Source organism: Phascolarctos cinereus, unplaced genomic scaffold (assembly GCF_003287225.1).
Source record: "Phascolarctos cinereus isolate Bilbo 61053 unplaced genomic scaffold, phaCin_HiC Scaffold_5;HRSCAF=322, whole genome shotgun sequence".
NCBI classification, from domain to species: Eukaryota; Metazoa; Chordata; class Mammalia; order Diprotodontia; family Phascolarctidae; genus Phascolarctos; species Phascolarctos cinereus.
Window position 1 is genome coordinate 207,667,155 of NW_027555958.1, and position 16,827 is coordinate 207,683,981.

General features: G+C 36.1%; 1 protein-coding gene across 1 annotated transcript; it reads left to right on the forward strand.

Moving 5' to 3' along the window:
- The first annotated feature begins 8,259 nt into the window (after positions 1–8,259).
- Positions 8,260–12,385, forward strand: LGSN (lengsin, lens protein with glutamine synthetase domain). The gene is made up of 2 exons (XM_021000518.2): positions 8,260–8,379; positions 11,186–12,385. Exons 1-2 carry the CDS (start codon positions 8,287–8,289, stop codon positions 12,383–12,385), a joined length of 1,293 nt encoding a protein of 430 aa, XP_020856177.2. The 5' UTR covers positions 8,260–8,286.
- The last annotated feature ends 4,442 nt before the right edge of the window (positions 12,386–16,827 follow it).

The window sequence follows — 16,827 nt, forward strand, 5'->3', positions numbered from 1 at the left end:
CAGGTATGATTTATTTGAAACAAAAGAATTTAAACAAGGATGCAGCCCACTCAGTTGATGCTATAAAAATGAAAATAGATTGAGTAGGTTTCTTATATTTGATGAAAAAGCTTCAGGTCAGAGCACTACCTTGTTTGTTGAGATATATTCTAGACCATCTAATGGTGATTCTTACTTGTTAGTTAGACAAGGCCAGTGCACACAGGACAAGATGTACTCCATCAATGGTAGCTCATAATACAAACATAGTTGTGATCTCCCATGTGTAAGATCTTATACAGTATTCATCATTTAGAAAATAGTTTAGGAGAAATTTAACTCCAAAGATCTGTGATTTCATTCATGTGAACACTCTTTCCCCTGTTGTAGATTGGATAACATCATAAGATCATAGATTTAAGCTGGAAGAGACCTTAAAGTCTGAGTCCAACCTGTTCATTTTATAGATGAGGAAATTGAGGCATAGAGAGATTAAGTGATTTGCTTAGGGTCCCACAGCTAGTAGGTGTCTGAGGCCGGGTTTGTACTCAAATCCTCATGACTTTAGATCCATTACTCTACCTACTACACCATACTGACTCTCATTGTAATCCCTGTATGCTATACTTAGTCTTCACTATTCATTCGTTGAAGTCCTTCCTCTCATCTCCACCCATGACCAATTCACCAGTCAGTCAGTCAACAAGCATTTTACAGTCAGTAGATGGACTTTTGGTGATTACCTGTATAATATATTGATTCTAGGCTCTAAGTAATAAAGTTGTTCTATTTCTACCTCTGTATGTATATATGCCAAAAATTACCCATTGTTGTAGCTGAGAAAACATTGGATAGACATAGTCTAACAGTCTAATTCTATAGTACACATTTTATACTATAGCTAATTATCAATTCTGTACTTGAAGTCCTGACAGCTTGGTGAAACCATCATACTCTTCTTCTTCTTTGTGAATCCAGAATTTCCTTCACATCATGGGGAAGTGTTGAACTTGTACTTTATTAGTATAAGATACTAAGTAATACCTTCAGAAAAACCCTGACAAAATATAGCTTACCATGTAAGACATTTTGGAATCTGATTATCTGAAAATGAAATTTAACAATTAAAACTATTTTGTATATATCAGAAAAAAAATAATATCCTCTCCTATTTTTTTCAGTAGATTTCCCCAACTATCATCCTCTCCCTCTTTCTCTCTCTCCTTCCCTCCCTTGTCTCCTTTCATTTTTAGTCTCTCCTTGGTAGTTTTGCAGAAGTTGCAGATGACACACGAAAGCTAGGATCATTTCTAGCTTCTTACAAATATGGCCAACTCTCCCTGATCCTTATAAACCTTAGATCTCTCCCTCCCTACTAGCTGTTGTTCCTCCTTTCTCAGCCTAACTCTTTGAGGCCATTTACACTTTGTGTCTCCTCTTTCTCGTCTGTCACTCTCTTAACAGTCATCAATGTGACCTCCAACCTTATCACTCAAGGGAAACTATTCTCTCCAAAGTTCTCAGGGCCCTCTTAATTGCCAAATCTATTGACCTCTTATTAGTACTTAACCTTCTTGACCTCTCTGTAGCATTTGAAGTTGTTGACCATGCTCTCCTAGATACTATCACCCCTCTAGGTTTTCATGACACTGCTTTCTCCTAGTTTTCCTTCTGCCTGCCTGATCCTTCTTTTCACTGGTTTATCATCCATCTTAAGCCCAATAACTCTGAGTGTACCTGAAGGCACTGTCCTGGGCTTTCTTCTCTTTACTTTTCCTCTACACTCTGTCACTTGGTGATCTCACTTGCTCCTATGGGTTTCATTATCATCTCTATATAGATGACTCCCAAATCTATAGTTGCTCTACTAAGCTCCAGTCCTATACCATGAACCAAGTTTTAGACATTTCAAACTGAATGTTCTATAGGCATCTCTAATTCAACATATTCAAAACATAACTCATTTTCTAATCCACCTCCTATTCCCACCCTTCTCCTGAACTTCTCTATTTATGCTGAGGGCAGTACCATTCTTCTAGCACCCTAGTTTATCTGCTTTCCTATATACCATAAATCTAAACTTGTAATTCTATCTCCTCAACATCTCTCAGATAATTTACCTTCTTTTAACTCCCACAGCCACTACCTTAGTTCAGGCCCTTATCACGTCTTGCCAACTTATTCTATCCTCTTCAAGTGTCCCTTGCTGATTACATAACTAACAAAATGACTTTTCTGAAGCATAGGTCTGACAACATTACCCTCTCCACTCAATAAATTATATTCACTCTCTATCACCATGAGAATCAAGTACAGACTTCTTTGTTTGTCATTTATTACCCTTCAAAATTTGACCCCTTCCTACTTTTCCAATACAGTTATCCCTTCCACATCACTGGAGTTAGGGATATAGTACCTCCATCATCTGGTAAATTCACATAAAATTTTTTGGCCCTCCCTTCTGAATTATTAGTCTGGATTATTATGGTATTAAAAGATAAATTATATTGATATTATGCAATACTCTATGTATATTTTATGCATTTCTGAGTTTCTACACTTTTTCTGTGTTGTCTGCTGGCTTCTGTGTGTTGTCTGCAACTTCTGCAAAGCTACCAAAAAATCTCCATTTAATTTTTTATGCCAATCTGTGATAGATTGAAAATGTGGTGAGGAAAGTCATGAAGTCATGATGTGGAAGAGATGACTGTAGTTACACATTACTAATCTCCCTGGTCTCTATAGTCTAGCCATACTGGCCAACTATCTCTTCTTCACACATGATGCTCTTTTTTTTGTCCCTAATTTTCTTCAAAGCACAGCTCAGCTGCATCCTCCTAAATAAGGCTTTTCTTGATTTGTACACCACCCTCCCCCTCCCTCCAGTTACTGGGATTCTCTTCCTTTTGAAATTATTTTCCATGTACTTTACTTACTTGTACATGTTTTATCTTTCCAGGATAATATAGCTCCTTGAGAGCAAATACTATTTTATTTTTGTCTGTATATCACTAGAACCTTGCATGGTTTCTTAAATAGTGTTTAATTGGTGTTTACTACGTTGAATGAATAATGGGCATAAATAGCTTGCCTATTACAGCACATTATAAATGATGAATTGTATGTACAAAGCAATATAGAATACACTATCAGCTAGGTAGTACAGTTGGCTAGAGGGCTGGGCCAGGAGTCAGAATAACCACAGTTCAAATCTTCCCTCTGATACTTACCAGATATACGATCATGGGCAGCTAGGTGGTTCAGTGGATAGAGCCCTGGCCCTGGAGTCGGGAGGACCTGAGTTAAAATCTAGCCTCAGACACTAATTATCCATGTGCCCCTGGGTAATTCATTTAACCTTGTTTGCCTCAGTTCCTCATCTGTAAAAAGAGCTAGAGAAGGAAATGGCAAATCACTTCAGAATCTTTGCTAAGTAAATCTCAAATGGAGTCGTGGACATGACTGAAACAAATCAACAACAATGAATGATCCTGGGCAAGTTAGTTAATTTCTGTCTGCCTTAATTTTCTCAACTGAAAAATAGGGATAATAATAGCACTTGTCTCTCAGGTTTACTGTGAGGATCAAAGGAGATAATGTTTGTAAAGTGCTTAGTATAGCATACATAGTAGGTGCTTAATACATACTTTTCTAGGGGCAGCTAGGTGGAGAGAGCACAGGCCCTGGAGTCAGGAGGACCTGAGTTCAAATCTGGCCTCAGACACTTGACACTTACTAGTTGTGTGACCTTGGACGAGTCCCTTAATCCCATTGCCTACAAAAAAAATAACATTTCATTTCCTGCCATCAAAGAAAATGTATGACTTGAAAAGGACATAGGTAATTCATGTAGTAAGGACAAGGACAATTTTAATGTTAGATTTGTACTCATGTAATGTCAAGAGATCTAGAGGGAGAGATTCAGAATGTCGAGGAAATCACCTATGGTAGATTTATTAAAGGGTAAGGACAGGTTGAGAAAGCATGGACAGGTTACAGCTTGCAGTATTTGGAGAGACTACCGATATTAATGGGATCACAGATATATCAAAATAAAGACTGAAGCATTTACGAAATGTATGCTTATATTTTTAAAGAGTTCTTGACTAGTAAATATTGGCTGTATCATTGTTAGCTACATGATCATGGACGATATATTTAACATATTTGGGCCTTGTTTTTCCCATCTGCAAAATCAGGTCGTTGGACAAGATTAGCTCTAGAGACCTAGAGGAGGCCAACCAAGATAGAGAATCATCTACAGATTATGTCACATGAGGATCATTTGAAGGAAATGGGGATGTTTGGCCTGGAAAAGAGAAGACTTAAGAGGAATACAATAGTTATCTTTAAATATTCCACTAAGTTGTGGAAAAGGGATTGGATCTTCTTTTTGACCCTAGTAGGCAGAACTAGGAGAAATAGGTACAAGCTCCCAAGAGACAAATTTCAGCCTAGTGCAAAGAAAAATTTGCTCCTCATTAGGGCTCGCAAAGAATGGAATGGATTGTCTTTGGCAGTTTCTTTTTTCTTTTTTTAAATTTAATTTTTTTCTTTTTAATTTGTGAAATAAAACAAGCATTTCAATAACAAAGTAGAATAAAAAGATTGCATATGAAACTGCAAATCTATTATGTACAATAAATATATAATAAAGTTATCATGTAAATTTCTTTTTCTCTTCTTTTTCCTTCCTTCCCCCCAACCCCCACCCTAGAGATGACTACTTAGACACAAATATGTATATATATGTAAAATCATTCTATATATTGGAGGTTTCTTTAGTAGAGGCTTTCAGTCAAAGGCTAGCTGACTATTTGTTATGTATACTGTAGAAGGATTTTTTTTTTGTTCAGCTATGGTTTGAATTAGGTGGCTCAGATTATGTGATTCTGATTTTGAAATCATTTTGGTTTTACAATTCTTATTTATAGCATATTTATTAACAATTATTCTCACGGTACTGCTTTATTTACATTTATTATTTTAAAATGAATTATACTCTATTTTTTATTTTATAGTATTTCCTTCTTGAAATCATGTTAATTAGCCTACTTAAAAATTCATAAAAAGATGTATTCATGCCTTCTGTATTTATATCGAAATTGTTTCTGAAATTAGCCTCTTATTCCCCCACCCAATGAGTTTTTCCACAAAACACAGAAGAGAAAAAAAATTAAGCCAAACTAGTCAACACAATGACTACATTTGATAAGTTATGCAACATTTTGTACTCATAGTTTCTCACTTTTAAAATTTAAAGTGGGAAGTGCATTTCTTCATTTTTTTTTCCAGGGCCAAGATTGGTTCTTATAACCACACAGAATTCAGTTTTGTTTTATTGTAGTCAGTTATGTGGCCAGTGGATAGAATGTTGGGCCTGAAGTCAGGAAGACTCATGTTCCTTAGTTCAAATCTAGCCTGAGAATCTTACTAGCTGTGTGACCCTGAGCAAGTTACTTAATTTTGTTTGCCTCGATTTCCTCATCTGCAAAATGAACTGGAGAAGGAAATGGCAAACTACTCCAGTATCTTTGCAAGAAAACCCCAAATGGGGTCATGAAGAGTAGGACACGACTGAACAAGAAGAATAACAAAGTCATCGTGTATATCATTTTCCTAGTTCTGCTTACTTCACTCTTCATTAATTTTTGCAAGTCATGAGATCATAGATTAAGTTCAACTTCCTCATTTTATAGATGAGGAAACTGAGGCATAGAGAGGCTAAAAAACTTGTTCAAGGTCATTCATGTAATAAATAGCAGATCTTGGTCTTATCTTGCTTTTCTAAATTCTTCGTGCTCGTTATTTTTTATAATAATAAAATCCCATTACATTAATTTGGTGGGCTAATTAGATGGGCACCTATTTTATTTACAGTTTTTTGTTACCATGGAAAGTACTTCAATTAATATTTTTCTTTTGACCTCCTTGGGAATAGAGATGTAGCAGCAGGATTTCTGGGTCAAAGGATATTGACATTATAATAAGGCTTTGTCTTTTTTTCACTCCATCTTTCTGGTTCTGTCTCTCTGAACTTTGTAAATCAAATGCTAAACTCATTTTCTTTCCCTTTTTTTTATTCTATTTTTTTCAAGTGATTGCCTCAACTGGCTTTCTTTTTTCAAAGGTCCATTTTTTTCCCCCAAAGATGGTTTTCAGGTATACTATTTTGGGGAAGCATCTTGAAGTCGTTTACTGTTTTGTGATATTCTGTTGAGTTCTGTATTACAACTTGGACTATTTGAATTGAAATTCTTTAACAGCCCAAGGTCTTGAAAAGTTTACTATTTTGGAATTTTAGGTTTGAAAGTTAACCATCCCATACCTTGGAGTTTCAACCGTGAAGTTTTTCTTTGGTAGCAATTTGTGGATTCAATTAATCAATACTTTGTCATCTGTATTAAAAAGCCCTAGGTTGTTTTCTTGTATTGCTTCCTATAGTATGATGTTCAAATTTTAAAATTTATCATATTTTTATCTTTTAGTTCTGTGCATCCTGTCTTCTTGGTCAATTGCTTTGGCTGATAAGGAATTTTAAAAAATTGTTGTCTTTTGCTTCTCTTGTACCATTTTTTCTTCCACTTCAATATTTAAAATTCTTAGAGCCTTTGGTGCTTAGGAGACCTTTGTAATTATGTTTATAAGTTCTTACTTTGTTGTTTGTATTCATTAATTCAGCTTTGAGATATCTGATTACTGATCTAATATCCATCTTACTATATTTTTAAAGTATTATTTCTTTTTTGAACTATTCAGCAGTTTTATGCTATTATTTCTTTACCTCTGTAGAACCCCCCTTTTCAGTTTTTGGTTCATTTTCCATCACAGTATTATACTTATTCAATGCTGTTTTGAATTTTTACTCATTTTGTACTTTGAAAAAAATCTTACTGTTAACTTGCCTGAATATTAGGCTTATATTTGACTTTTTTTCTTTTCTCTTGGGATTTTTATTTTCAGTCTTTTTCTTATACTCTTAGCAGCTTATTTCTAGTTTTCCTCCCCATTTTTGATCCCTCTTCCTCCCACTGCTCTTGCATGCACTTTTTCTCTTTATATATCCCCAAGGCTATGTGCTTAGCCTTATAGACTTGAAGGGTGTGGGGGTTCAGTTGGTTCCCTGCCCAGATTAAATTCCATGGGTAAGGAATGAATAAAGGTAGGTTTGTAGGTCCCTTTTCCTTGATCGTGGAAGCTCCTTCCGAGATAGCTTTGGGCGACCATGTCTTTGGTCCCCGCTCCCCCAGTTATACACCCTTTCCTTCACTGGTCTGTACAGAATCAATGTTTCCTGCTTCATGTGGGATAGGAAGATGTTCAGATAGAGTCATTGCTATGAAGGAACTGGACAAGGATGCCCAGCGCAAGAAACCAGGGAAATAAGACTGTGAGGTTGTTTGCACTGGCTATGCCTGGTGCACAGGCTAAACTGGGGTTGTAGAAAGTGAATCAGACCTTTAAGTAATTCATTTCTCGGATATTTAGTCAAAAGGCTTTTATGTGGGATAGTATTTCTGATCTTAAGAATTCAGCCTTAAATGCTATAAATTTGGCATTCATTTCTTTCTTTTGAGCTTTTTTGGTGGTGGCCGGTATTATCCAGTAAATAAATATTTCTCCTTGAAATCATTTTCCTGTTTAAAGCACTTTTGATATCATATATGTATAAAGCAGAAGAAGGCTTTGCAGGGTGTAATCTCACTAAAGAAAAAAACAAACAAACCCGACTCCATTCTTAGGCACTTAACAAACTTTTAGTATGCTCTTCTCAGGTCTTGAAGGAAACTCAAAATCTTGTAAAAGATATTCATCATAATAGAGTCACGCAAGGCGTCAAGGTTGTGTATTTATGTAAATTCATTCTCATTTACATAAACAAGGGCATTTGTGTAAGCATCTACATATGGTAATGGTATACACTTATGCAAATAGTGTTAACTCCCAACTAGGCAAAAGTGATAAAAAGCCTCTTAGACTGTTCTGAGACAGCATAGTTGGGAAGATGTATGGGGCTGTGGGGGGCAAGAAGTAAGGCCTCTGATTATAGGGAAATGAAATAATGAATCCACACTCAATAGCTATCTTCTGAATGTCTGAGAATATAACAGTCCTAATGACTACATTTATGTTGCTCTCAGATCCCTCATTCTTCACAGTAAAGTTATTCATAGGCAAAATCTTTTATCTCTCAATAATTTGAACTCATTTTTTTTAATAGGTGACACCAAGGATCATGAAATCAGCAACCCTAGATTTCACATCCCACTTCCCTTGTTCTCCAGAGTGGAACACATTAAACAAGAGATGGCCAGAGACAATATACATTTTGTTCGATTTGAAGCAACAGACTTACATGGAGTGTCCAGGTCCAAGAGCATTCCAGCTCGTTTTTTTCCAGTAAGTTTAATGTTAAAGTTATAATTTTATGTAACTATGACCATTAGTAGGTAAATTACAATTCTATTTTTTTTGCAAGCAATTACAAGCAATTCAAGCTTGAATTCAAGCATTCACTCAGTTTTTCTCCTTAGCCTTTTCCAAAGCTCACAAATGTTTCCCCAGGATCTAAATATATCCCTTCAATTTAGAATGCCTCTTCTTCAGCCTGGCAGAAGTACAACATAAATTAGGATGGGAATTTTAGTTCTTTTGCCTTGAATAATTTCTCTCTACAGAATTATCTTTCCTAGCTCACCACAGTCATGAAGATTATGTTTTATTTGACATGAGTAAATTACAAGAGGAGACCCAAGAGCAAATATCAAAAGAAACAAGAATGATGAGATAAATTTTTTGAAAAATAAGAGTATCCCCTTATAGCTACTAATTATGATTAGAAAATGTATTAGTTTCTGGATGGTATTAAAATATTTGGAGACATTAGATTCTAAGAAACAAATATTTGTACATTCTCTCTACCCCACCACCCCAAAATTATGTTGAGATTAAGTTGGAATATGGTTTCTGCCATATCCTTTTGATTTTGCTGAAGGAATAACAATGTTAATCAGACAACTGAACAAACCCTCTTCCTCCTTCCCACCCCTCAACTATATTATGCACTAATTTCTGAGCAAGAATAGGCGTTAAATATTTCTGAGCTCAAATTAGTCTTTTATTTCTTATCTTGTAGGATATCACTATAATGTATAATTGTTGTTTGTATAAAGAATCTGATGGGGGGCTAATGCAAAAGAGATTATAACAAATTTATTGTTAATTGTTGATAAAGTATCTTCCATAAAGCCTAGTGCATCTATTGTCAAATCTGAATTCAAATCCAGCTCTGCCACTTAATACCTGTGTGAACCTTGAAGCAAGTCATTCACTCTCTTTGGTTCTCACTTTTCTCATTTATAAAATAAAAAGCTTGTACCAGATGATTTCTAAGGTACTTTCCAGCTCTAAATGTATACTTCTATGATCCCATGATCTCACTGCTGTGTGTTCTCAGGGATGTGCTTGTAAATGTTGAACAACTCTACCTCTCTGAAAATAATGTTCACACAGTGCACTGTTAAGTGTAATCTCATTATTTAATCTGCATTTTCTCCATTACATTCTTCAATTTAGATAGTCAACAACATAATAAATCAACCCCTCATTTGTTGTATTCTGAGGTGAAAATTTAACAGTCATCTACAATCCAAGTTGGCTCCAACAAATCCTTGTTTATTGCTGAAGTGGAAGATAAGCTCTGGCAGGTCCTACTTAATGAGAAATGTCTTGCGACTTTTGCACAGTCTGTTGTCTGAGAAGTATTCTCACTGAATTTGGAGAGGCATACTGCCAGAAGGCTAGCCACAGGGTGATTTTTCAGTGGGGGGGCACAGCATTGCATGAATAATGCTAAGATATGGTGGCACGGTGGGTACAGTGTCAAGTCTGGAGTCAGGAAGATTTATCTTCATGAGTTCAAATCCGACCTCAGATACTTACTAGCTATGTGATCCTAGGCAAATCACTTAATGGTGTTTGCCTCAGTATCCTCATCCGTAAAATGAGCTAGAAGAGGAAATGGCAAACCACTCCAGTATCTTTGCCAAGAAGACCCCAGATAGGGTCACATAGAGTCAGACATAACTCAAATGACTGAATAACAACAACAACAAAACTAAGATTTGAAGGGGTTATATATGATCTGCCTTGATAAAGTGAGTACCTACACACAAGAATACCTTTTATTTTAATAGAGAACTGCTGTTGTTTTAAAAGAAATTAAGTTACGTAGGGTAAGAATGTAGCCTGAACAAGGCTGGTGGCAATAAGACTACTTATAAGGAGATGGGTATGAGATGTAGTATGCCTATGAAATTACAGGTCCAAATCCTATCCCTATTTTACAATTAGCCTATACTTGTCAAGTGCCGAATCAAAGGTGGGCTAAGTATAGAGGTGCTAATAAAGCAACAAGAGTATTTCATATATGACAGTCCATAGATCGTATATGATAGTCCATCTATGCAGATAGACTTGCAAATGATCAGCCCTAATCAAATTTAGTGAAACATTAAGGGTAATTCAAATCCAATGGAGATGTCAATATTATTTCAGTCTGGTTGGAATGTTGAGATAAAATAAATGAAATCATACATGCTATTAAAAGGTACTTTCAAAACATTCATGCTTTGAGCCCTGCCTTTGAGCCCTTAAAAAAGACAAGGGAAATAGTTCCTAATTAGAAATGTTGCTGATTTTTTAAAAAAAATCTTTTTTATGTGAAGCCAGTGGAAAAAATATTACCAATGGTTTTGAAAAGATGAAAATTGTAGGATCCATAGATACAAAGCTGAAAGGGACCTCAAGGCCATCTAATCCAACTTTATCATTTTAGAGATGAGCAAACTGATGCTGTGAGATGAAATAACTTGTACAGGGTTACAGGTAGTAAGTGGTAGATGCGGGACTAGAACCCAATTTTCTTGATTCTAAAATTACTTTTATAATATTTAGATGAACTAGGATGGGGACTAAGGCTTGAATTTATAAAGACTCATTTTAACTTTGGGGTGTGTGTGTGTGTGTGTGTGTGTGTGTGTGTGTGTGTGTAAACCATGGTAATAAATTTTTTAAAATCTAGAATGTAATAATGTACAAATTTGTTAGCTTTTATATTATGTTAGCAAACTTCTCTCATAACTCTTTCTTGTTCAGCTTCCAAGTTTCTAATCCCAACTGCTCTATAACATTCCCTCTTATTTAGGAAAAAGCAATCCATGGAATTTCCATGCCCAGAGGTTATCTTGAGCTGACCCTGAATCCTAAAGACAGTGAAGTGGATCATCTAAATGTAGCCAGTTTTAATAGTGACATCATCCTGATCCCAGAGTTATCGACCTTTAGACCTCTGCCATGGGTTGAAAGAACAGCCAGAGTGATATGCGATCCCTTTACCATAATGGGCAACCCTCTATTGACTTCTCCCAGGCACATTGCCAAACGACAGCTGAGTCATCTGCGGGACAGTGGTTTTTCTCTGCATTCTGCCTTCACCTATGAATTCTGCATTTATGGTGTTGCTGAAGTCATAGATTCAAAGACAATATCCTTTCCCATGGGAATGTTACTAAGCAGTCATGACCAGCTCTTCATTCAGGAGCTTGTTGAAGGAATGTATCACATAGGCGTCAATATCGAGAGCTTCTCTTCTTCCATTGGGCCTGGTCAGATGGAAGTGACTTTTTGGCCAGAGTTTGGCATTACTTCAGCGGATAATGCCTTCACCTTCAGGACAGGTAGCAAAGAAGTGGCAAAGAAGCATAATTATCTAGCCAGCTTTTTCACTGAGACAGGATTTTACAATTCAGGAATTCTGACTCATAGTCTATGGGACACCAGTGGGAGGAAAAACTTGTTTTCCACTGGTTGCAGGGTACAGCAACTCACAGACATTGGGAAAAAGTGGTTATCAGGGCTCTTAAAGCACTCTGCTGCTCTCAGCTGCCTAATGGCACCCGCTGTCAGCTGCAGAAAGCGCTATTCTGTAGAATATAAAGAACCAAAGGAATATGTGGCCCCAACATGGGGGTATAATGATAATAGCTGTTCTTATAATATCAAGTGTCATGGTGAGAAAGGTACTCAAATAGAAAACAAACTGGGTTCAGCCACAGCAAACCCTTATCTTGTACTTGCTGCTACCATTGCTGCCGGTTTGGATGGAATACAAAGTGGGAATAGTTTCTTGGATGGTCCTGATGACAGTGAAAATTTTGTTCAAATACAACCTTCAGAAATCCCTCTAAAACTGGAAGATGCACTAGTGGCCCTTGAAGAAGATAAATGTTTGCGGGAGGCTCTGGGAGATACCTTTATCCATTATTTTGTTGCCATGAAGCAGTATGAGTTGGAAAATGAAGAAACTGAGTCAGAAAGAAATAAATTCCTAGAATATTTTATTTAGAAGACACTTAATTTCTCCCTTCTTCCAAATATATCATGACTGCATAAATACCTGAAGATTCAATAATTCAATTCAGTGAATGTTTATTAAAAATAACTGATATTTATGAGGTTTTATGCTAGGTCTGAGATAATCAGAGACACAACAAAAAATGTTTTCAAATGCAATGTTTTCAAAGAATACAGCTCCTAATGGGAGGAGGTGGTGTTTTGAAGGTACAATATGTGGACAAATAAGTAAAAATTGTTATATATATAGTCATTGCAAGAGGGAGAGAATACTAACATTTGCTGTAGGGGTGAGGGATGGAGTCCAGAAAAAGGCCTTGTTGCACTCTGGTTAAGTTACTAAAGCTCCCTGGGTGAAAGTTTTCTCATCCATAAGATGAGGGAGGTGGGGCTGGATCACATACCTCTTCTACCTCTAAATCTATGATCATAGCATCCTATAATCTCTCACAAATCAATGGCAGAAAATTGGTGACCAATAGCAAAAAAAAAAAAGTCCAAATACTTTTCGTTTTCCTCCATTATGGTTGCTGTAGGTGTGTTGTAGAAGGGATTAACACATCAGAGAGAACTTGGACAGGATGACCTCTGATGTCCCTCCCAGCTCTAGGAGTCTATAATTTTCTGATCAGTAACTTCTTAAATATGACATTATTTGATTTTATACAGACTGAAATGAATGGTATGTTTGGTTAGAAAAAAAGGCAAAAAACCCTTTAATAACAAACATACTGAAAATACAAGATAAAGTTAAAGGGAAGAGGATTAAATTCTAGGAGATAAGTTTACATACTTCCCTTGTGTTGTCAGAAAGGCAAAAATATTGATTGATTGTTGCTTAGGTATTGAACTCTATACTAAACACTTAACTGAGAGGCATAGCTTAATCTTCTAAAGGTCTAAATACAGTACACACATACATGAAAAGACAAGAACATTCAATAAACAACACATAGGGAAGTAAACATTAACTCACAAATGTATCATATGTATGTGTGTATATATACATACATATACATACATACACATACATATGTATATATATTCTCAATTGCTTGACATAGAGGAAGAGAGAGAATGGAAATGAGAAAGTCCAGGTAAATCTAGAAGAGCCTCATGTTTTGGACCACCATTTTTTAAACCAAATAACAGCTATCTCAGAATATCATAAAATTTCAAAATTCAAAAATACAATGAATCAAGAGGGAAAAAAAGTATCTTGAGTTTATCACTTACTCTTTGAAACAGAATCCATTTTAAATTCATGGAAGTACAGAACTTTAAAAGTGAAAGGTAACTTAGAAATTATGCACTGGAATGTAAGTTTCTTTGAGGAAATGGTTATATCGATTAATGAATGAAAAGCATTTGTTAAATTCTTACAATGTGCCAAAAATTAGGCTAAGCCCAGAGGATACAAAAAAGAAAAAGTGATACAGCCTTTTTTCTCATGGAGCTGACACTCTAATTGAGGGAAATAACACCAAAGAAAATACAGTTGTAGGCTAGATGGAAAGGCCTGTGAGTCCTGATGATATGTTAGTGGGGCCAATGACAAGGTCCTAATAGCTAGTCACTAGGTCAGATGACAATGCCTGGGTTTGGAGTATATACAGGCATAGCAGATGATAATGCTTGGTGATTCTCTGTCTTGTGGAAAGACATAGAGTTGGTGACTCCATTTGAGCATCCTTCATCAGGGGAAGTGGCTAGATGGGAAGGTAAGGGTACATACTTGTAGCGAGTCTTCCCTAAGATTTTGTTCTGAGTCATCTGAGAGCAAAGAGAGAAGGTAAAGGAAGAAGGCAAATGAGGGAGGGCACCTCCAGTTGTAGTAGGTGAATGAATTAAAAAGCATTTATTAAGAACTTATTATACACCAGATACGGTGAGAAATAGGAGTGTGTCTGTATAATATTTTTTACTTCACATTCCCAGTGCCTTGTCTATGGTCAGCTCTTAATGAATATCTGTTGAATGAATCGATGAATCTAATCAAACCCTTGACGGACAGATGAGGAAACTGAAACCCAGAGAGCTTGTGTATTTCTTTGTGAAAATGGACACAGACTGAGAACAACACATAGAATATTGTATATATCATGTTCATATTATGCTAAAAACCTTATTTTCATTTTCTGCTCTCCTGTAAGTTGCAACAGTTCATTTTCAGTGCCTGTGTTGCTATTTGGAAATAAAAAACCTCTTCTACTGGCATCTGAGAAATGATGCATGTGTTTCTGTTCTTGTAGGACCACACCCATCCCTTTGCTAATGTTTTAAGGGTCACTTGTTACAAGCCAAAGCAGAGGAATAGCAATCTCTTTTCAATATCATAGTGAAAGGTGACTAAGATGGATGAGTTGATATCAAACACAATTTTTAATTTCACCAGCTTTTTCACTGGAGGTCTAAATCAAATAGATAAATGAATGGATGAATGAATAAATAAAAGAGATTTCATGGTTTCACAATTACTTTCTTAGGCACAAAATAGTTGGCTTTATTCCTTCTGATTCAATGGATTCCAATGAGCACCAGTAATGAAAAACTTTACCAGCTCCAAACTCTCACCAGCTGTGGGACCCTGGGTCCCTGGGTCCCTGGGTCTCTTCTCCCTTTTGAGCCTCAGCTTTCTCATCTGTAAAATGGAAATGTTAATATTTCTATTACCTATCACATAACATTGTTGTGGGGAAAGTGCTTGTAAACTTTAAAGCATTCAGAAATATGAACCTTCATTGTTATCCAAATTGGCAAATTTATCCTCATATGAATATTTATGTCGCTCCTACATCAGACATAACTGTGTCATGAAGGACTTAGGTTTCCTTTTTATTTAATATTTTATTTTTCACCCAATTACATGTTAAAACGATTTAAAAACTTTTTATTTTTAGTCTGAGTTCCAAATTCTATGCCTCCTTCCTGCCCTCTCCTCCCCCTCTCTGAGATGGTAAGCAACCCAATATAGTTTATACATGTACAATCATGTAGAACATTTCCATATTAGTCATTTTGTATAAGAATAAGAATAAGAAAGAAAGAGAGGAAAAAAGAAAAAAGAAAGTGAAAAATAGCATGATTCAGTCTCTATTCAGACAGTATTAGTTCTTCCTCTCGAGGCAGATAGTATGCTTTATCATTAAGTACCTATGTTTCCTTCTCCTGGCTCCATCCGCAAAGTTCTTTCCCTGGATGGCCTAGTAGAGTGGTACCAACTTCCCAACTCCTAAGCACATTAGTCAGAAGAAATTTTGGTAAAAGAAGTGAAAAGAGTAACATTGGCTGTTGTACATTAGACAGATTCCAATAACCTGAAGTCCTATTTAAGGGTGACTATGGTTTACTTTTAGCACTGGAAATATTGTTAATGAGGTTAGGGAGAGACCTCAGATATTCTCCCTCCTGATTTGGCCAGCGATTACAGCATCAGCTCTGGAAAGCTGAGTAGGTAGCTAATGACCAGAGAGCATCTTAGAGGTCAGCTAGTCCAACCCCGACATTTAACAAATGTGGCAATTGAGCATTAGAGAAATAAAGTGACTTACCCAAGGTGCCACAACTAGTGAATTGCCAAGCTAGGCCTATGCATATTTTCATTGATGTGGGTGTTTTTCATGAGCCTGCTGGTTTTTGCAAACTATTTGGAGGGCTGTTTTATGGCTCGAAAATTATCTTTTATGAATCTCTTTTCGGAAATTGCTTTCTTATTTTGCTTTCCTCTAATTGTTCTAATCAAAGCTTAAGGGGAAATGTGATTACTGAATTTAGAGTTGCTTATTAAATGAGTACATACACTATGTGTAAATTTAAAAAATATGACGACTTGAAACCAGGAATTAAAACATTAGTACCACAGTAAGGGGTGTCTATTTTCAAAGACATTTTATTATACCAAATCTCATTTGACTGTGTCTGAAACCACTATATAATAACAGCCAAGTTTGAAATGATGATTTGAATGAAATGGAAGATTTAAGCACTTTAATATGAATACAAATTGAAAGCACACTTTGAAGTCTGCACTTATCAGCAGCACAGCCCACCCCCTGACATCTCTCCAGTCACTTGTTTGATGAAACTGACTTACAAAGATGTTTACAATGTAGTGTGGAATTATTAAGTGAGGGAATACATTTTCTTTTGGGTTGCCTATTAAAAATGTTGGAAATTGTGTTTCCAGTTATACAAGATGTGTATGCACATGGTAGAGATATAATTCAACATTAGCATGTACAAAGAGAATCATTATAAAAAATGATCTTACCCCCAAACATCTTCCCAAACAACATGCCACAGAGCCTGAAATCCCCAGGATTAGGGCCAGTCTCCAAATTGAAGGCATTGTGTCTCCAGAAACCCCCTGCCAAAAAATAAATGTGTTATTTGGGAAGAGTAAAGATATTGAGTCATTTGCATAGATTAATATTT